This window comes from Tyto alba, unplaced genomic scaffold, assembly GCF_018691265.1.
Source record: "Tyto alba isolate M040663 unplaced genomic scaffold, T.alba_DEE_v4.0 Super-Scaffold_48, whole genome shotgun sequence".
NCBI lineage: Eukaryota > Metazoa > Chordata > Aves > Strigiformes > Tytonidae > Tyto > Tyto alba.
The window spans coordinates 24034613-24056309 of NW_024881324.1; the positions used below are offsets into that span (position 1 = coordinate 24034613).

The 21697-nt window shown below is 38.6% G+C and overlaps 1 protein-coding gene across 4 annotated transcripts in view; it reads left to right on the forward strand.

Moving 5' to 3' along the window:
* RETREG1 (reticulophagy regulator 1) overlaps positions 1–21598 on the forward strand; it is a 69182-nt gene extending 47584 nt beyond the window's left edge. For 3 of the 4 annotated variants that reach the window (XM_042806619.1, XM_042806620.1, XM_042806622.1), the window contains 6 exons: positions 7480–7606; positions 9474–9558; positions 11138–11275; positions 13125–13189; positions 14309–14435; positions 17350–21598. In XM_042806619.1, coding sequence (XP_042662553.1) covers positions 7480–7606; positions 9474–9558; positions 11138–11275; positions 13125–13189; positions 14309–14435; positions 17350–17861 — 1054 coding nt within the window. In that variant the 3' untranslated portion in view covers positions 17862–21598. Of the gene's footprint in view, positions 1–7479; positions 7607–9473; positions 9559–11137; positions 11276–13124; positions 13190–14308; positions 14436–15979; positions 16772–17349 lie in introns of those variants that run through there. The other variant, XM_042806621.1, reaches the window with a different exon arrangement.
* The last annotated feature ends 99 nt before the right edge of the window (positions 21599–21697 follow it).

Consider the following 21697-nt stretch of genomic DNA (forward strand, 5'->3'; position numbering starts at 1 on the left):
TATGTCAGTTGAAAAGAAGAAAATACCATTGTGACTTCAGTTTAACTCACTGTGCAAGAAGCATAGCGAGTCATGAATTAAAGGTTGCTTATATGAAGTTTTGGTGAAAGTCACATGTCCTGGCCGGTCTGCTGTGCAGTTCATTGAGAAAAACACATCCAGCTTCATCAAATGATGATGATTTAAACATGTTTCTTGTACAGTAATATTACAAAAAAAAATATTCTTGGTCAAGAAATAAAAGGGGCATGCATGTTACCGAGAGCTGTGAAATAAGATCTTTTTTCAGCTTTTTATTGCAAACCTTCCCCTGAAAAAGACCAGTAACAACACATTGGACTGACTCATTGTTAATAAAAAGGACAAAATTGAAGCGTCAGATGAAGACAGATGAGGTCAGAAAGAAAACACTTAAAAAGCTTGAGAAGCAACGTTGCACAGTATTATCAGAATTCATTTAGTTCTTAAAAATTATGTATTTGAACTACAGGAGAGATGATAATTAAAGGAGATTTTTGGATTGGGAAATGTTGTTCGTTACTCTTCAGGGTTCATAACTGCATTCTTCAGCTTCGGTTTAAGAACCAAATCTGTCTAACTTTGTATATCTTAAAGATTGCAAGTGTGCCCAAGTTTTAACGTTGAAGGGGTGTCAAATGTGACCGGTTAAAGGATGTTGGCCACAGTATTACACGTTGGTGAAAGCCTGAACCTGTGCAGCGCCTGTAGATTAGCAATGGGAAATAAAGTGCATGTGGATGTCTACAAACCGGAGAGATTTCTGTTAGAAAAGCTTTGTAGAGTTCGTAGCAAAAAGGTGGTAGATGAAGATTCTCACTGCAGTTTGAGCAGAGTGTCTTTGTGGATGCTTCCCCTGTTCCTCGTTCTTTCAGTGGTGCAGCATCCTTTCGTGGAGCTCTTTGAAGCAAGCAGGATTTTACACGGTGCCCCGGTGATTCATTTAAATGGCAAGTCTTGTTGACTTAGTCATAGCCACATGACACAAATATAATTATTTCAGTATACTCAACAATCGCAGAGGACCCAAAAGTGGCACAGGATAAAGCACAATTCTACATAATCACCTTTTAAATTAGCCACGTAGGTCACTAAGATGCTATGCTGTGAGTTCAGTGGTGCTTGCTATTATGTCTTTTCATGTCGTGCATGGAACATTCACAAATTTGTTACACTGTATTACGATAAGGCTAATCAATATTGCATTGTTTTCTACCACACAGTTCAATCATAGATTTTAGAGGTTTTGCCGTTGGTACTTTAATACATTTAACAGTAAAATGCACTTTTTAAACTATTTTAGAGAGAGGAAGAGGAATGGGTTATTTTCATTTTGAGTATGTAGTCACCTGAAATTTAAATGAAAAAAAATAATTATTTTTTCCACAAACTTTTTTTATCTGAATACTATTTTATACCCCTTATCTCTGTATCTGAATAACTTAAAATACAAATTTTAAAATATATTTTTGGCATAGGTCTTCAGGTATAAAATGTTTCTTTCAAAAAAGGGTGCCTGCATCATTATGATCACTCCCTTCTGCACTTTGGTGCTTCCTTTCCTCACAGGAGAGACCTGTGAAAGCTCTGAGAAGGTAAACCTCGCTCGTTTGGGTTTTGCTAACAGTTTATGCACTTGGTTTCATTTGGTCAGGTTTCACACTTAACTCCTGGTTGCCTATGAGGCTTGTCCTTGGATATCCACATCCCTTACAGCTGCATCATCCTGTAAGATCTAGATACTACTTTTTAAAAGACTACAAAATAGCCGTATTACCTATAGTTTGATTTACCTGTCTTTGGGAATGTAACTTTCAGCTCCTGCACCTTGACTAATACATTCTAAGTTACCCTTAAAATTACAGAGTCTGCCCAGGTTTTAAGCGTGTGTGGTTACAGTTGGGAAATCAAGAAGGGTTAGAAGCTCTGTAATTACTAATTCTGTTTATGTAGGTGCAATCCTTCAGGTGCACCACATCATGGTGTACTTTGTCACTGCTGCAGTTCTGAGTAGCGTATCTGTGTGAAGATACGTATAAAACTGTGTACACATAATTAAAAAAAATCCAGCACATCACGAAGAGATCTTTAAACCAGTAACATGAGAGCTACTGACCTTTCTGAGAGAAATGTGATGGGGCTTTGCTTGAACAGATGTCTAGATACAGAATGAGCGCGTGACACCATCAGTCATTTTTAGAGAATGTAAAATGCCACTGACTCTTCTGGCCAGAGTTTGTGACTGTGATGAGTTGAAGCATCTGGAGCAGGAGGGTGTTTTGTAGGTTTGTTTTTTTTTTTTTTTTGCAGCCACTGGGTAACAGTTTGTGCTTTTGCTCGGTTTTAGAAATGGTGCAGTAGGTAGTCAGAAGGATACTAGTAATTAATTTTCTCTCTGAACACCTTCAATGTTATTGACAGTAGTTATAGAAGTGTAGTACTTTATATCAAACTCAGGATGAGTGATGGAGGCGTAAAAATTTATTTCTTCTAAATCATGCATAAAAACATTTGAAGGTGTTCTGAGCTGGCTATTTATAGCCCCAAAGGAGTCCCAAAAAGTATGGGATTCACATTGAAGTCATTTACTAAGGTACCGTAAGTAACTCCACTAATATTATACTGAAGTAGTTTTTTATGTTCTTGGTTGACTGATGTCATAGTCACACCCCCCATTGGTCATCATCTACATCACGTATCTTCTTTTTTTTTTTTTTTTTTCTTCCTTTTTGTCTTTCAATTTGATCACTGAAAAATGAATTCGTCTGGCGTATGGTATGCATGGTTATGTGTCTGTCAGCGTTTGACGTGACGCAGGTTTCATGGTTAACCTGCTTCTACAAGGGCACGACATAACCCCTCTGTCCTGCAACTACGTTTTGTGCCTCCTTTCCTTCTCACTCCCCCTTCACCAGGGTCTCTGTTGCTGCCCCCGTGTTCCAGCCCCCCTGGCCTGGGGGTGACACTGCTGCTCCTTTGGGCAGAAGGGGCGGCAGGGACAGATGTTCCCGGGGCTGGCAGCCGTTGGGAGGTGTGAACAAGAAGAGGCGCCGTGTGCATCCGATTGTCACGCTGAAGATCAGCAAGCTGACCTTCTTGCACCTCTAGTTGGCTTCAAAGCAGTCCCAGCTGCTCCCTGTAAAATAGAAAAGTGTGGCTGCAGTAGAACTGACAAAAGCGTCTCGTGATTTCTTGTGGCCTGCAAGAAACTGCCAAGTATTCCTTTGGGGAGCAAGCTTAATATTGGGCTTGTAATGTTTTGAAGCAAACTTCACCTGTACCATCCACTCTTCTTGCTTGGCTGCTTCTTTGTTAATGCACCGCACGCGGACCACGGGACCAAAGCATCCAGCAATACATTTTACCTGCACTGCTGCTCGTACTTTCAACATCTTTCCAGATTGGCAAAAGAAAGCGTTATTAACAACCAAGAAAAGCAACTCCAGAGAACTTTCTCTGCAAATGTGCCGTTTTTCTGCATAATTTACCTGTTTGTTTTGAATTGTCATTAGTTATCCCAATGTGCCTTGTATCTCCTCCTCTTTAATCTATATTGTCTTTATATTGGTGGTCAGCATATATGAAAATAGTTTGCATTATTATTGTAGTTTATGCTTTCATCCTCCCCCCTCCCCGCCTCTGTTTTTGCTATTGACTTAAAGTTAGTAAGCCATCTACCTACAATTGGCCTGTGTATTTCAAAGCTCTGTTTTGATGGTAGGCATCAGGCCTGTCCACTTTCTCTGGTTGTGCTTCCACTAAGTTCTATGTTGGTTGTCAACAATTGTAAATAAAGGATAGAAGTAAAGTCTGTAAAAGGGTTTTGTAATTCAGAATGCTGTCATAATAGTAGTTTTCAACACTAGGCAACTCTTAAAACACGTATTATCAATGCTGCAGAATGGTTTACAAAAGCTGGAAGCAATGTTTCTTTAAGGAGAGTAGCCTATCTATAAAAATAGCAGTTCTCATAAGACAAAACCCTTGTATACTACTCTTCTCAAGCCTCTAATTATCACAGAGGATGGAAATTGAAATCACTACTGTGGATGGGAGGTAAACGGAAATTTCTGTGCAACATTGCTAATCCTTCCCGCTGCGTTTCTGCAGTGTTCTCCATGAGTTATTTAATGGTTTTATTTGCACCCTCTGTCAGAGGCTAATACCTGCGTGCAGTGCCGTGCATGACTGGAAATACATTGCATTTTCCCTGTCTTCTGAAAGTCACCTAATCCAAGACATAAGACTCCCATCCTATGAATTTCGGATATACCATTTAAAATTCCTTATGTTATTTTCTCAAAGGGGGGGGGGGGGGGGCAGGGAAACCCCTCACCCTGAATATTTTGGAACGTAAGACAAAATCACGCTACTGCAATACTATAAATACTATACCATAATAAAGTCAGGAATAGGGCAACAATTTAGGTTTTGAGTTTTAATCAGTTTTACACCATGGTTAAACTGCTGCTTTTTCTTTAAGTCATGTTCTGTGCTCCACTGTGCATACAATATTTTGAATGTGACACCCCCCCCCCCCCCCATGTATGCTATTTATGCTCTGTACGAAATGGCTCCCAAACTTTGCTCCAACACCGGTGTTGCTCTGTCACCACCTCGTGGCAAAGTTACTGTACGATCATTACGTATAGGCACAGAGAAAGATGAAGTTTCTCCATGTGTGTTTAACTAGACATTTTTGACCGAAAGTCTTCCCTGACTTCTTACAAAACTGGAGCTGTGGCGACTGTGTATCCGAAAATAGGTAGAAGGTGATTAACCTCCGTCAGGTTAGGAATGCTGCTTCCAAGTAATCAGTATGTCTGCAGTGCAGCAGAAAATAAAGTACATAGCATTCCCATGTAGAATAAAAATGGTATTCATGTATGTGGGAGAAGACGACTTATTCCTGGTTTAGCTATATGTATGTAAAAATTCAAAAATTTAAATGTGGGCAGCAGTTGGACCAAAGTGTACAATTCAGCATAAGCCCAAAATTCTCCTATCCTGTGTGTTTAGGAGAAATGAGAGCAAGAATTTATAATTGTAAAAAAAGGTGTCTTTAGACCTTGCAGAATTGGATGTCAGACGTGTTGTGTGTGGTTTGGTTGAAGGAGAACGTAAGGTGGGTGTTCTTTTTTGCTGAGACGTTGGATTTGAAATTCAGACTCCACTTTCTCCTTTTATCATAGTTTGTAAAATAGAAGTGACGTATCTTTTGGGTTATGCAACTGAAAATTTATAGGGATTTTTTTTTGTTGGAAAATAAAGTGAAATAGACATTTATATATATAGTTACTTACAATTTGTCTAGTTTTGTTATTAATCTATGATCAGAAATCTGAGGTAATAATGTTATTCCAAGCTTTTTCTTTGATGTTACAATGTAATAAACAATATGGATTACATTATTTTACTTGCTATCACGATTCACTGATCAAAGCTCCTGTCTAATTTTGGCCACTTGAACCTTTTAATAGCCATCCCTTCAGTGCTACGTTAGTATGTCTTGCGTGCTGCCATGGGAGAGATCGCTTCCCTTTCGGTACAGTGTCAGCATGTGGCCCCAGCCCTGCAAAGAGAAGCAAAGCAGAAGCTTATCTTTTTATGAAAAATCAACATATCTCCTGCAGTCCAGTGCAATTGTATGTGTAACTTTCAAGTGAATAATTTCCACAATTCAAATCCATTTTTCCTTCAACAATGATCTCCTTGGGCTGTGTAAGTAAACTTGTTGCTCTTGCTAGAAAGATCTGCATTGCAGTTCTTGGTGCAAGTTGGGTGTGAACTCATGCCCATATAAAAACATTACTGTACACTTTTGCTTCATAGACTGAAAAAGTAAAAATAACATCAGGGAGCAAAATTTTTTTTAAGCACTTTTAAAAAAACCCCACTTGTAGTTTGTGGGTTCCTGCAAGTTTGTGAACCAATTCTAAGGGATCTGCAAAATATTTATGAGGAAAAATAAGCCTAATTTGGTAGGGTTAAATTTGCTATATAGGGATCCACATCTGTTTTGAAAAATGTTAGGTGTTAAGCAGATGAAAAAGCAGTATTCTAATTTTAAGTATGCACCATAATGTCTGTCACTTACAGGAACAAAATTCCAATTAACACCTGAGCCAGGAGACTTGATAGAACTATGGGCATCGGGGCTGTTGTACATGTTCATCGATATTGCCAGCAGCTCACAAAAATACAAACATAGGTTCAAAAACTTTGAAATCTTCATGGCTTTCCTTATATCAGGAAATGAGAAATTAACAAGTTCATATCCTAAAATATAATGGCACCTTATTAGTAAGAAAGAACATTAAATCGTAGCTAATAAAATACAATACAGCAAAGGTAGCTTATGCATGTGTCCTCAGTAGAGAAGGTAGACAAAAGCAACCTACTAACCAGATTTCAACGAGAAAAGTCCAAATGCTCATTATGGCTTTTAATTTTTACAATACATGCCAATAAAAATGACTAAGCAATCTGTTGTTGAGCAGATATTAGCATGGAAGCTTTTAATCACTACAGGTATTTTTACAGGTGACGATAGATAACTTTTTAGTCTTATGTCCACTACTGGAAAAAAAAAAAAAATGTATCTTGTTATTCCTAATATTAAAGTGGTACATCCATACTTTGTACCAGTTTGATTTGACATTGACTGGCCTATGTATGTTTTTCCTTTCATTTGTTGTTTCATAAAACATCATTGTTACAGATGTTTTGTCTGCTCCAAAAAGGTATACAGTCTGATCATTTAAAATGTATATTGTCTAAACTGATCAGCCCCAAGCTAGATACATATGGTTTCTCATGTTTTTCAGCAAATTCTTCATTTTTTTAAATTTTATTAAAAGAACTGAACTAAAGCTAAGCTTTAGAAACAGTTCTTTCAATATAATAGAAAAATTAAAATTCATTGAGTAAGTGAATGTAAACATCAAGACTTCAAGAGCAATTTCTTCTTTTATAAGTTGGATAACAATTTCTTATAGATCATCATATTTTGCAGAACAAGGCAAAAAAATAGAAAAAACGTACAAGGATTGTATGCAGGAAATACATTAATATGTATGGCCATCCTGTGGCAGTGAAAAGTACTGTGGTATATTTTTTTAAGAAAAAATAAGAAACAAGTTTGGGGTTCAGTTGCTTAGTTTAGATGACCACTGTGCCTTGAACTCAGTGTTTTCGTATGGCCAGAATAAATAAGCAGTAATTTCTTCCGTAATTGCTTGTATGGACTGAGAATTGCTACTACGGAGTGGAATTTTTTTGATTAAAAAAAAATCAAATTAGCCCAATATAAAATATGTCGCAACAAGCACAGGTTTCTGTAGCACAGCAACAGCCATTGGATCGCTGGAGACATTAGTTTTACAACATGTTTTCAATCAGTTTCAACTTTCACATGAGCTATAACCAAAGTTGTTGGGTGTTTTTGTTTGTTTTACTCAGCTGGAAAGTCATCAATTCCAGGCAAGACTACAGACCCAGAATAAATCAGTGCATTTCAGAAACACTGATGAATTTATTTGTATTTCTTCAAGAAATGTCCCACTTCAAGGAACAAAACCCTGGCAAGGTAAGCACTCCCAAGTAAGCTTAACAGTTCCATATTGTTTAATAAAAAGGTGAGATAGATTTAAAAAAAAAAAAAAAAAAAAAAAAAAAAGGCAAGCAAAAAAATGAAAAATAAAATACACATTATGATACATTCAGTAATGAGTTTCTGCTAACTTTTTGCTGTGGAGAACACAGGTAGGTCATCAGCGAGCAAAGCTGCAAAGCTGCTCACATTAAAGTTTATACGAATACAGTCCCTCTATTACCGCTGCTAGAACCTCACCAGTCTTTCTATGGAAAAGAAATTTAAAACATCACAATTTAATAAAAACTTGGAAAAGCAGAAAAGGTATACAGTTCTTAAACATACACATTTTTTTCCAAATAACTGTAGTTTTCAGGAATAACTGCACAAGTATTGCATCACAGAAGAAAATTCCTTATATTTTATTGTGATAATTTTTCTTCTGTATAGATCTAGTTGGTGCTTTTGGTTTTTTTTTTTTTTACCGGAAAGACTGAGCTGGAGAACCCAGTTCATGAAGAAGCAAGCAAGAGTAAGGTATATTCCTTCCAGATAGGAAGAATATCATTATGTAGGTCTATCAAAAAGTGAAGCAGCTTTCTTTTCCAAAGAAAAATATAAATAATGTAGAAGTGTATCATCGCAGTAGTAATTTTATTTTTACTTTTGTACTGCTAAATACAGTTTAAAAGGAGATTAGGAGGCTTTTTCTCCTCTTTTGATCTCAATTAACTGTCACAAAATCTTTCCTGAAAAGAGGCCTTTTCAGAATGAGCAAATAGGAAGTATGTAGTACCACACTCAAATATTAGGAGTTTAGACTGAAAATACAGACAAGCAACAGGAGGAAATACATTTCAAAGATAAATAAATTATACAAAAAAAAGTTACATGTTTAGGATTATAAAGTTATATTTAAAAGAAGTAGGTGTATATTGAAGTAAGGAAATGTTGTATTAGTATACACAGCCCCATAATTTTGGCATGTGGTAATATGACACAGTAACTGTGTATATAGCTAATACTGATTTAGAAAAACAAATTCTGACAGCATGTTTTCCTGTCTTTTTCCTGACCTCATTCTCCAAGCCATGTCATTATTTTACTGCCATAATTACAAGAAAATTAGGCATTGATGCCATGTGCAAAATTTGATTTAGCTGATTATTGCATTTCAACTCCAAAAGTAAATGGATTCTGTCTGTAAACTTTCAACAGATCAATTCTGTACTCAGCACTGTGCAGCTGTGAAAAATGGACTATATGTCTCTGTCACAGTGGAGGCCAAATCTCAAGTTTTATACTGAACATTCATCTCTGTCTTGTCATTAATGGGGATGCTAAAGTAGCCAACAAGCGTCAAAGAAAATGCTTGCCAGCATGTGAGAGAAAACAGTTTCACAAATCAACACAACAGGGGAGAGAACTGTACTTACAGGAAGGATTTTTTTTTCTTTTATAAGCATGCAGCAAGTATGCATTGTAATATTTCAATTAGTGATTTGGTTTTTTTCCTGAATATCAACTGTTTAGCTCTTTTTTGTGTAATGAAGGTGAAGAGATATCTAGTAATTTTAGCAATAACCATGAGCTTGTTAAACCTTTACAATAAATGAATAAAAGTAGTGTATTTTTTTTTAATAGAAGAGGAGGTACATCCTAATTAGCCAAAATGGACTGTCTGATGCTTATTTGCATCAGATGTGTTAAAGTATTTACTAATTTAAAAAAAAAAAAAAAAACACTTCAATTTTCCACTGCATTCTAGATTTCATTCAGCATGCAACATTTTTCTTTTGCAAAATGGTGTAAATATTTAAACAGTGGAAGTGTTAATGATGAATTTTAATGTTTTTGCCAGTTTTGCCTACTAGTCTGCAGTGTATGTACATTTTTCACTGTCTTGGGAAGTTACATTCCTGGAGTTGTACTCTCCTACATCCTCCGTAAGTAGAGTTTCTTTTCCAATCGTGATTTACGTATGTGGTTTGTTCGTTATTTGGTCTCTGTGTAAGGATTATTTTTTATTTATTTATGTATATTTACACCCACGTGCAAGTTTGCAGATGAAGCCAAGCTGAGCGGTGCGGTTGACGTGCCTGAGGGGCGGGATGCCACCCAGAGGGATCTTGAGAAACTCGAGAAGTGGGGCCTGTGTAAACCTCATGAGGTTCAACGAGGCCAAGGGCAAAGGTCTTGCACCTGGGTCGGGGCCACCCCTGGATTCAGTCCGGGCTGAGGGGTGAAGGGAGTGAGAGCAGCCCTGCCGAGCAGCACCTGGGGGTGCTGGTGGGTGGGGAGATGGACACAAGCTGGCAGTGTGCGCTCAGAGCCCAGAAAGCCGGCTGTGTCCTGGGCTACAGCAAAAGGAGCGTGGCCAGCAGGGCGAGGGGGGGGATTCTCCCCCTTTACTCTGCCCTGGTGAGACCCCCCTGCAGTGCTGTGTGGGACCCCCAACAGCAGAAGGACCCGGAGCTGCTCGAGCGGGGCCAGAGGAGGCCACGGAGATGCTGGGGGGGCTGGAGCAGCTCCCCTGGGGGGCCGGGCTGAGAGAGTTGGGGGGGTTCAGCCTGGAGAAGAGAAGGGGCCGGGGAGCCCTTCGAGCGGCCTCCCAGGGCTTAAAGGGGGGACAGGGAAGGGGGGGGAGGGACTCTGGGTCAGGGGATGCAGTGATAGGATGAGGGACAAAAATTTGAAATGGAAAAAGGGTAGATTTAGACTAGAGAAGGCTCCGGGGAGACCTTCGAGCGGCCTCCCAGGGCTTAAAGGGGGGACAGGGAAGGTGAGGAGGGACTTTTAAGTAGGGCCTGTAGCAATAGGACAAGGGTTAATGGTTTTAAAATAAAAAAGGGTAGATTCAGACTAGATGTAAGAAGGAAATTTTTTGCGATGAGAGGGGTGAGGCGCTGGCCCAGGGTGCCCAGAGCAGCTGTGGCTGCCCCCTCCCTGGAAGGGTTCAAGGCCAGGTTGGACGGGGCTGGGAGCCCCCTGGGCTGGGGGAAGGGGGCCCTGCCCTTGGGTTGAAGCAGATGGTCTTTAAGGTTCCTTCCAACCCAAACCATTCTAAGATTCTTAGATATATGTACACATATATACATACATATGTAGGTTCTGACGAGTGCTTTTTGTCACATGCAAGTCAGTTTACAAGTTTTCTCAGCGTGTAGATTCTGGCACAACGTTGCACAGTCATGTTTCTCAGGTAGAGATACCAAATCAGATTAAATCAAGATAATGATAAATGTTACAGTGATCATAAATTGTGCCTTGCTGGAAGTAAAAAAGGTGTGAACTGCTGTGAATACAATGGTATTTTCTGCGATGAGTAGGAACAGCTCCTAGAAACTAGATTTGTCATTAACAGTTTGTCTGACATGGGCATTTCACAGTGTGTGTTTATGTAAAAGTCACAGTATTATGTAAAATGAGTAGTTATGTAAATGCATTATTTAAACTTTAATGAGTAACTTCTTATAAAGCAATATTTCAATATAATTTTTCTCTCTGTCCTCATTTTTATCACAGTATTGTGTGCCTTTTTATGTCCCTTCCTTAAGTGCAATGAATTTGGACAGAAAGTGTGCAACAAAATTAAGACTGTTCTGATGAAACTAGATTTTGGAATAGTGGAATATATCAACCAGAAGAAAAAAGAGAGATCTGGTGAGTAATTAAGTATAGTCCCAAGTAATGTATTTCTGTATGCAGAGAAAATTTTATTCACCGTGCAGACAGTTTGGTTTGTCCTGTGAAGCCAATTGCAAAGGTACTTCTTGCTTTGAACCTGGCTACCGTTCTTAGCTTTATAAGGAATAATAATTTATGTCAGACATCTGGGTATAGTGAAAAAAAAATACTTAATGGAAGGAAACAAGGCAAGACTGATGGTTCTCTTCATACTTGATTAGATGTACTGCTTACAGGTTTCCAGAAAAAACTCCTCACAGTAAGTATGCAATGCTTATCTCTGTTTAGATAAGGCAGACTTATCCAGGAGACAGACTCACTCAAGAACACAAAATAAGTACATAACAGAATTTTCAGTAACTGACCTCTGTGCCAGTATCTAAATCCGCCTTGTTTTCACTCCCAACAGCAACAAGTATTTGTTTTCTACCTCAAATACTCACTCAGTAAGCATTTAAGAACTGCAGTAGGATAGTAGCTACAAATTAATCAAAGATTTTAGTTAGAAAGGGGAGAAATCAGTTTAAAACAAAATCTTGCTTATCTCACCTGAAATCTTTACACTGGAAACTTTCAGATTTTAAGTAAAAAAGCTATTTCTAGAGAAATATTTATATGAACAATGTTATCTTTAGCTTGCTTTTTGTGTGTGCTACAGTTTTGGTAATTAAACCTTTGTAGCGCAGTCACATCACTTGCAGGTAGCCCACACTTTTTAGTTAGTGTTACGTCAGTAGATTTCATATCTGCTTTAAAACATGCATTTCTTGTAACCATTCATCATACAGCGTGCTGTTCCTGGATACAATGTGAGGAACCATCTGCCTTTTCCCCTTCTCTTACATATAATGCAGCAGTTATTGGAAGTAAGAAATAATGCACTGAAAATTTTCTTTCATCTGTTATTCTACCTTGTGCTGCTTTTAAGTGAGACTGGCAGAGAGAGCAATCAGACAATTGTTTCATAAATTTCATGAACCAGCGCACTGGGAAAATGGTTGAGGTTAGAGTTGTTCTTTCTGCTTCTCATGCTCCAGCTCAATTTAAACCAAACTAGTTCCCTACCTTGCTTCGCCACTTGGGTTCACCACATGGGTTCAAAAACCCTTCTGCTGGCAAAAGAGAGGAAATAGCAAGTTGCAAAAATAGGCAGCCGAGACTTCACTTTGGCTGTGTTTTTCAGCTTATATTGGTTTAAAATATTCATGAGGCTATTCTCAGGCAGAGGAGGCAAAATCTGTGTCTCTCTTCATCTGTAAGGAACAACATTCCACCAGGTTTAGGGGGATGCTTTCTATGCATACTTGCATATAAATGAGAATGCAGGGTAGCTGGGTGCAAAGAAGGGTTTTGTGAATGAAGACTACGTGCAATTACCCAGAAAATTGCATGTTCTCATGTAAAAGTAATGTGCTGGGATAACTATGCTGCCTGTCTGAACAATATGTTACAACTGTGCGTCGTACCAGCAGTGTAGTTTGAAAGACAGATATATATATATATATCACCAGGGCAGACAGGTAACACCATGGTGAGCAACAGAGACTTCTGAAGGAAGTACAATACGGGTAAATAAATCCGTTGGAATGTATTTCAGAGCAACGTTATCTCTTCCACTCTGGCTGCTGCACAATATTGTTTTGATAAATATCTAGCCTCTCAATTAGCTTAGTTTCCCTTACCTTAGTAGCATATTACATAAATGATGCACTGTGTCAGCCGGTGAAAGTCTACTGCGCTACTCAAGCTGCATGACAGGGAACACACACTGAACCTGTAAGTCTGTCGTCATGAGTAGGATAAAAAAATTTTTTTTTTCTTTCAGAAACAGCAAAAACAAAACCCACAGAAGATGACAGTGAATTAGACATATCAGCTCTGTGTCCTAAGGTGACTTTTTTTCAGTCGGCCCTATCTTGCTTTTAAAATCTATATAGATAATGGAGAATATCTAGAATATCTAGACTGCTGTCTCTGTTCTTCTGTGGAAGACTTTAACCTGCCCAGGAGGCTGTGTTCCTGAACTAAGCTGTATGCTTTAAAATTGATTTATAGTCTCCATCTTTAGGCCTGTACTAATTAACTTACTGCATTTGTGACTTCTGGCCTTAAAGGTAATGGTTTCTTTGGCCTATTAAACTAAGAATGTGTTTATTTTGTATTGGCTATAGAATAATTAAACTAGCATTAAAATAGCAAAGGTGGATATTTTTATTTGCAATAGTAAAATTGTAGTTAATTTTTATCAAATTCAAATATAAAAGGGAAACGTTTGTAGAAAACCTACATAATTTGTCAGATACTTTAGAATCACTTGTCTGGTCATTTTCAATGATAGTGTAAATCAGTATATTATCTATATCTTTCTAGATATGTATAAGAACATTAATATCTCCTTAATATTCTCCATACCTGTATGGCAAAGCATTTTCTGTTAGAACACTGGTTGATATAAAAAAAATAGGATCTATTGGAATTCTTATGCAGTACTTGATCAATAGAGCCTGACTGACAGTGATTGCTTTGAAGGTTTTTTTGTATTCTTCGTATCACATCGAATAAAAATTTGTAGCTGACATAATTGAGTATCGTTGAATAAATTCATAAATGATAATTTCTTTTTATTTAGCTAATTTTTGACTATCTTATAGATAATGGGCTGGTTTTTGATCCAAGTTTATGCATTTCTTTACATTTATGTGTATTTTGTATTTGCAGGCTCATTCTGCTTTCATTACAGTAGGATATTGCTTTCAAAATGAGTAACTGGAATTTTCTGTGTTTCTTGAGTATAATACAGCTTTCAGTTATTACAAAGAGAGATGCTTCACTTCTAAGTATTGTACACTCCTATTATTTTCATGTTTCTACAATTAAAACTTAAATAGGAGGTGTTTTATATTGCTGTGACATGCAAGAGGCTTATTTTTCAGTATGTAAGCATTGGCTTCCTGTATTGTGAATTTTTTGAGTATAAGAATACCATGTGTGTAACTTTTTTATGTGTAGGTTAGTCCTGCAGTTGTTGCCAAAGAGCTGTCAGTGTCTGACACAGATGTATCGGAAGTATCTTGGACCGATAATGGGACCTTTAACTTATCCGAGGGGTATTCTCCACAGACAGACACATCTGATGGTATGTAATGGTTCCATCTATTTCACTGATGAATCACAGGCATGTAAGTTACCTGACAATGATTAGAGAATTTGAGGATAGAAGGGGTTTGGGTTGTTTTTTTTCCCCCACAATGAATTTTAAATTGATTCCAGTATTTTATATAATTTTGGTTACAACTTGGGTAAGAACCGTTCTCATCTTAAAAAATAATAAAGTACATCAGTGTCTAAGTAAATCAGTAGTGGTGGGTAAAACGGACACATCCAGTAAGTGCCAGATTTATCTCTCTCTCCCGCCAAACCTTTTCAGCAAGTAAACCTGTTAAGTGAGTACCAATGCTTTTGTGTGTAAGCTGTGCAAATAAAAGCTGAGGAAGAAGAAGTGAATACTTCGAATTGCTAAACAGACAATTAAAGTATTATTGGGTTTTGTTACTAGAATGCTAATGAAGACAGTCAGCAGTGATCCTAAATTAGATGTGAAGACTAAGACTAGGAAAAGATTCTCAAGCACTTGTCTTCATCTTGACCAGATCTTTGTTACTTTTTACAGACCAAGCTTTCAGTTAGCACTTTGCCTGAATAAAGATTAAGGACAACACTAGTTTGATGTAATCTTATCTGTGGATTTGTTGTTCTGCTCATCTTGCATTTCTCCTCTTCTAGGAAAAGCTCACTGTAAATGGCAGGTAGGGTGATGTTACTTATTGACATTATACAGGCCCAAATAATAATTTAAATTATTTTGTTAATATTTCAAGTTGTAAATAGACAGCACTGTACAATCACAGAATGTGATCACATTATTCCAGTAAGTTGGAATGAGCCACTGTTGTTCATCTCATCTAACCTCCTATTCACAGCAGGTTCAACTTTATCGAGTTGCTCAGGGCTGTGACCATTTGAATTTTGAGAACCTCCAGTGGCAGAAATTCAACAACCTCCCTGGACAGCCTTTTTCAATATTCCCTCGCCCTCATGATGAAGAAGTTTTGTCTTATAACGAGTCAAAATTTCCCATGTTCCAGCTTGTGTCAATTTACTGTCATCCTTCCACTGTGCACTTTTAAGAGGAGTCGGGCCCTACCTTCTCTATGCCTTCCCGTTAGGTAGTTGTAGACAACTATGCGATCCCTGGTTTGCCACATTCCCTTAAAGCCAAACAAAGCCCATTCTCTCAGCATCTCCTCATATGTCCTGTTCTCCAGCCCCCTAATAACCATGCTGCCCCTCCACGGGACTCACTCCAGTCTTTCACTGTCTGTGTTGTACCGCAGGAGTCAAAACTGGACAGAGTACTCCAAAAGCGTACTCTTAGGTGCTGAATAGAGGGGGAAGATCCCTTCCATTGACCTTCTGACTTCGTTTTTGCTAGTATAGCTCAGTATGTTGTTGGCCTTCCTTGCTGCAGGGGCATACCACTGACTTGGTGCCCACAGGTCTTTTTCTTGAAAGCTGCTTTCTGCCTTGTTGCCCCCAACCTGAACTGCTGCGCAGCCTATTCCATCCCAGATGCAGGGCTTCGCATTTGATTTTGTTGAATTTCATGATGTTCCTTTTCAGCCTGTTCATTTCTCCAGCCTGTTGAGGTCTCTCTGAGGGCACCCTGCCCTCCAGAATATCAAATACGCCTGTCCCACAGCAGCTCCTTTCTGCCCCTGACCTTGCTGAGAGTGCACTCCATCCTGTCATCCAAGTCGTTAATAAAAACACTGAACAATCACAGCCCTCTGACCCTGGCAGTCCGGCCAATTTTCCACCCACCTCACAGCTCACCCACCACCCAGTTTGCTCACCGATTTGGCCCTAAGGGTAACATGGGAAACTGCACTAACGGTCTTGCTAAGTGAAAAACAACATCCACCCTTCTCCCCTGTGGAGCATTTCAGCAAACGGGACATGCACACAAGTGCAGGACCAGATGGGATGCATCCGAGGACTGGCTCATCTTCTGTCAGAGCTCTCTGCATTTGTGCTGCCACTCTGCACACAGCGCTACCCTTCCTCTTCACCTTCCCAGCCTGTTTTTCCTAAAGAAAATGGAGAATATGACGTATGAGGCATTAATTTCTTTAGCCCTTACAAATGCTCCTATCGCTTGTTTTCATAGAAAGTAAGTTCAGACTGATTATTTTTCACCTTCTTATTCAAATACTAGATCAAAGTATTCCCTTGTGCTCATTTAGGCTTCTTCCACAGGCCATGTACTGTACAGTATGTTTTACAGATTTCTAATAACAAATATTGTGCTATTAATGCAGCCATTAAAACCTAATATTTTATTCATTTACATTCTGCTTTTTATCCTCTTGAAAACGTGAAACAATCCCAGTCATCTGTAGCGTTTCCATTTTCTGTTTCCTATTTAATATAAGCTTTGGCCAAGAAAGAAAAAAGTTATAATTAAATATTTACATTGGTTTTCTATCTTTATTTAAACACATTAACATTCCTTTTTTTAATTATTATTCTGTAAGTGTATTAAAAGCTTGTAATAAATACATTCATACATCCTTACATATATGTAATTTATATATATTGTGAAGAAAAAGAGTTTAGAGACCTGTTGTTGCATTGTAAATTTTAGGACTTTATGTGGTTGGTGTATTTAGAATTAGATGTGGTAACAACTTGCGTGGGTTGTTTCATATACAGGTAGGTACCATTTTAGAACGAAATTTTCCTCAAATAACTTTCTGAGTTAGGTTGACACCAGGTGATTTGTGGTACTGGATTTACAACCTCAAAACCATGTTATTTTAGATGTCACCCAAAGCTCCTCTGCATTGAGACTACAGAAGACGACTACACTATGGATTAGTAAATGTGTTCAAAGGAACACTTACTAATTGCCTTTTTACATTTGGCTGCTTTTTTGGGGAGCCTTTTGTGTTTGCTAACACTGTACCTTCTGTTATCCTTGTAATTAATAGATTTTGACCGACCTAGTGATCATGAAGAAGCTTTCACTAGAGACCTTTCAGAATTTCCTTCTTTAGAAAACGGTGCCGGAACAAATGATGACGATGACTCAAGCATTGGTATGCCCATCCAGCAAAAACGAAAAAAAGAACAAACACATATCAAGGTGGATCATGCTTCCAGACAGAGTAAAGGGAGACCATCCACTGCAGGGCTCTCCTTGCCTTTGACCAGTGACCAAACCTTTAATTTAATGAGTGGAATTGCTGGGGATGTCATCGCAGCTGCAGTGTCTGCTGCCATCAAAGACCAGTTGCAGTCTGCACAGCAAGCTCCCTCACATGCAGTGCCCAGTTTGAGTGAGGAGACAGACACAGAGGAGGCTGATGATTTTGAACTGCTTGACCAGTCTGAGCTTGAGCAGATTGAGAAAGAATTGGGACTTTCACAAGGCCAAGAAGCAGAATCCCAGGAAAAGAAAAAATCTTCAGGCTTCCTTTCAAATCTGCTTGGAAGTCATTAACGTGGAAATTGCAGCTGGTAACATAGAAGAAATTAAACATAAAACACACACACAAGAAATGAAATGCAAAAAAAAAAGAGGAAAATTCTGAGCTGTGAGCTTTAACTATCCCTTTAGATGTGTTGTAATAATTTCCCTTATGCAGAGTGAATTAACTGGCTAAATATCAGCTGATACTGATAGTTTAATGTTTCTGGTAGTCACACCTCAATGTAATAGCATGGAAATGAATTATCTATCCACTGGTTGCAGGTGAGTGTTGGAGGTCAGTTGTTTAGAGCGTTGGGGGAGAGGTTTCTTTTATCTTTTTGCCAACCATGTATTTTGGGGTCCTGAGCCAAATTTTCAACATCGGCAGTTTATTTATGCTTGGTTGCCAACCCTGTAACACAACGATTCACACCGCAAGGGTAAAGTTATCAGAGGATTGCAATGAGATTAACTAAATCTCACCTCCTTCAGTCATACCAGAAAGTATGAATCCCTGCCGTTAGCATTATGTGTAGTGCATCTACTATATATGAATCACAATAACCAGCACAACTCTAGTTTAAATACATGTGCAACACTATCAAAGAACTTGATTTCTCACTTAAAACCTTTGAATTATTTTGGATATGGTGATGCATTTCCAGGTTTTTTGCTGTTTTAGGCTTGTAGAGTTGTAAAGTGGCATGCTATTTGACTGACCACCTGCTGTGTTCCTTGACAGAGTCTAGTCCTTGACAGTATTGCCCATGTAAAGCCAGCCAACGTGTTTTTGTATTTAAGAGTTAATATCATGTAAACCAAGCAATCTTTTTGGAAGCAGGTGAGGGTAATTATTGTTTGGAATACAGGTTAGAGGTTAAAAAGAAAAAAAAAAAATTAAAAAAAAAAAAAAAAAGGCTCTTTTATGTGCCACTTCCTTAATACAAGATTCTGTGGGTTTGGGGTTTTTTTGCACGGGACAGCTGCCACCACTTGCAACAAAAGTTGTGTTTCAATCTGAGTATTTTAAGATGCTTAAAAGTATTCTGTGAGGTCATTTGCTATGGAAGACACTCAGAATCTTCTTCTTGGCATGTAATTTAAAGCAAACAAAAAAGAACTTGTTTAAATTATTTGCCAGTTTAAACTCCACACATGCTGAGTGAGCAGCATGGGATCTTAAACAGGTAATTTATTGAACTTTTTCTAGGGCTTTTTTGTTCACCTGCAACAAAACTGAATTGTAATACCAAGCAATAGTAATCAAAGAAATAGGAAGAAGCAAAGCTAGTTCTTTTAATGTGATGTAAACCATTAGCAAAGTTGAGGGACCATGTCAGCTGCTACTACTACTCAAGTGATTTTCCATTTGCTGGCATTTGAAGAGGTGAATACTGTCATCTAGGACCCTCAGACAGTACAGCAACAGATTATAAAAATCTTCCACTAACATATATATGTTGGTAAACCTGTGTTTATAAAGTTAACTCCATTTTTTTTTTCCTTTTGAAGTGAAAAAATAGGCAGATGGCCAAAAAGAGTATAGTGAAAGGAAAGATGGTAAGAATTTTTGACACTAGCTTTATCGTTGCTTGTGCTTTTGTGTCAGTAACGCATATTGACTGTGTATGCTGTCCTTTACCAGTAAAAAAGTGAGCCTGTGCCTTCATTATCAAATCCATTATGAATTAAGTGGATGCTGGATGTAGATCCCACAAGATGCAGCTTTTGAAATTACAACATCTTAACATGAAAAGCGAGTTTCTGGCAATTATTAAAACAACATGGCCACAACAGTTCCACAGCACTGGTTGCTAAGTTTCCTTTTTAGCTTACCCCAGCCTGTCCTTTGCATTTAAAAAAAAAAAAAAAAAAAAAAATCTTTTGCTGGGAAATAAGTAAGTTTAAAGGCCATTTGAATTTCTCAGATGATGAGTTGAAAGCCTCATTTCCTTGCTGCATGTTTAGGACAATCTATACAGTTAGAAGAGTACCACTTCCAAGTTCCTGATGAAACTTTGTAGGACCCCCAAACAAACATGTGCTTCCTTGTACAGGAGCACTGGTGCCAGGAGGGAATCGGGCTATGGGACTGGGAGAAGTGGGCGGGAGAGAGGGAGGGAAGGAGGGAGCAGTCCTGCACAGGCTTTTCTGGAGATCGACGGGACAGACTAGCTGGCTGTCAATGGTGGCATTATAACAGCGTGCACTTTATTGTTGTTTTATGAAGAATATTTGTGGCTATAACAGTATGTAACACAGGGGCGCTCTTCTAGAATAATAAATTAGATCAAGAAGGAAAAGCAGTTGGAGGAGTTTCTGAGACTTTTTGTACATGATCCATTTTCTGGTTTCAAGATAGAAAAACAGAAAAATTTTTCCCCAAGTCTCAATTTTATTTTTTCCAGAAAGCAAAACTTGAACAAGCAAATCGTTAAACTTTTAGGGGTGTAATTGCTTATTTGAGTGTCTAGAATTTTATTTTTCTATTGTTGTGGTAGTTGATTACATTCAAGCCCCTAAATACTGTGTAATGGGAAGGAGGTAATTCTGTAATATTTACTATTCTTCCTCAGGTAGCATCAAGAAGCTTAATTTTCTGCAGGAAATTACCTCATCCCTCCCAACCACCCACATGTAAGAAACACTTTGCTTGGACACGATACATTCCACTGCCAGCAGTTTGACAGCAAAACACAAAGAACACGTTCCTCTCCTTTGTGAGATCCCTTCCACGCTGCCTTTAGTTGGAAATCCCTCAAGAAAACTTCGTTCTGCTGTATTCTAGCAGCAGCCACAAAATAGCAGTTACTTAAAAATTCCTGTCACAATGGTCCACAGCATCTTTCCTACCGAGCACTGTCATCACCTTCCCATCTTCCAAAACTGAATACAGGGGCAGGAAGAAGGGCGAGCGAGTATGAGGTAGCAGGTAGTGTTTGTTCCGTGGGGAGCCTGCCCTGCTTGCCATTTTCAGTCAAAAGGCAGGCCAGGCAGCGTAGATCAAAGTGTGGGCGTGTGAGGGGTAGCACAGGGTACGATCTTGCTGCGGGATCGGTACTGTCTGCGTTACCCAGTGTGTCCTTACTTGGTAGGAAATTGAATATGCCGTGTATTTTTGCAGGAGCGTGGTTAAAGCACTTCACCTTCCCTCGCCTTGCAGTGGCTTCTTCACACATCCCTGATGGAAAAAAAAAAAAAAAAAAAAAAGTTGTGTTAGGATAGGGTCTGTGGGATGCAGTGCAGTCCTTTGTACTCAGAAAATTGGCGTTAGTGTATCTGAGTGACAGACAGTGATCGCCCTTTGATCGGTGGCCTTGGGCGTGTCAAATCCAGCGTAAAAGCACCCGTTTTCAGCACAAAAGGGCTTTTCATGTATAGGTGCTGCACAGCTGCTTACCACGTTCTTCAGTTTGTTCATGAAAAAAAAAAAAATTGCACAGAGGAGGGGAAATAATTTTAACCCAAGGTAATAGGATCTGAAGAAATACTAGTTTTTGTTGTTTGTTTTACATTTTTTCCAGACTGTTTAAGCACTCTGAGCAAATTCCCTCTAGTCTCCATGTCTGTTCTCAGCACACGAGCCGCGTTAACAGCCTGTAACCACCACCTATCCGGGTAACCAGAAACTGGAAAAATTACAAAACGTCTTTATTTAAAATATTTTGCAGCACTTTACCTAGCCTGATTACTATTTTGTAAACATGGAATTATTATATTGATTGTTTGTAAAACCATTTAATAAATATGTGTTAGTTTTTATCTTTCACCATACCTAACTGTGTGTTTGTTCACAAAATGGGGGGGGGGTGGGGTGGGAAGGAATAAGAACTCACAGCAGCAACAAAATCCCCTTTAGCGGCGTT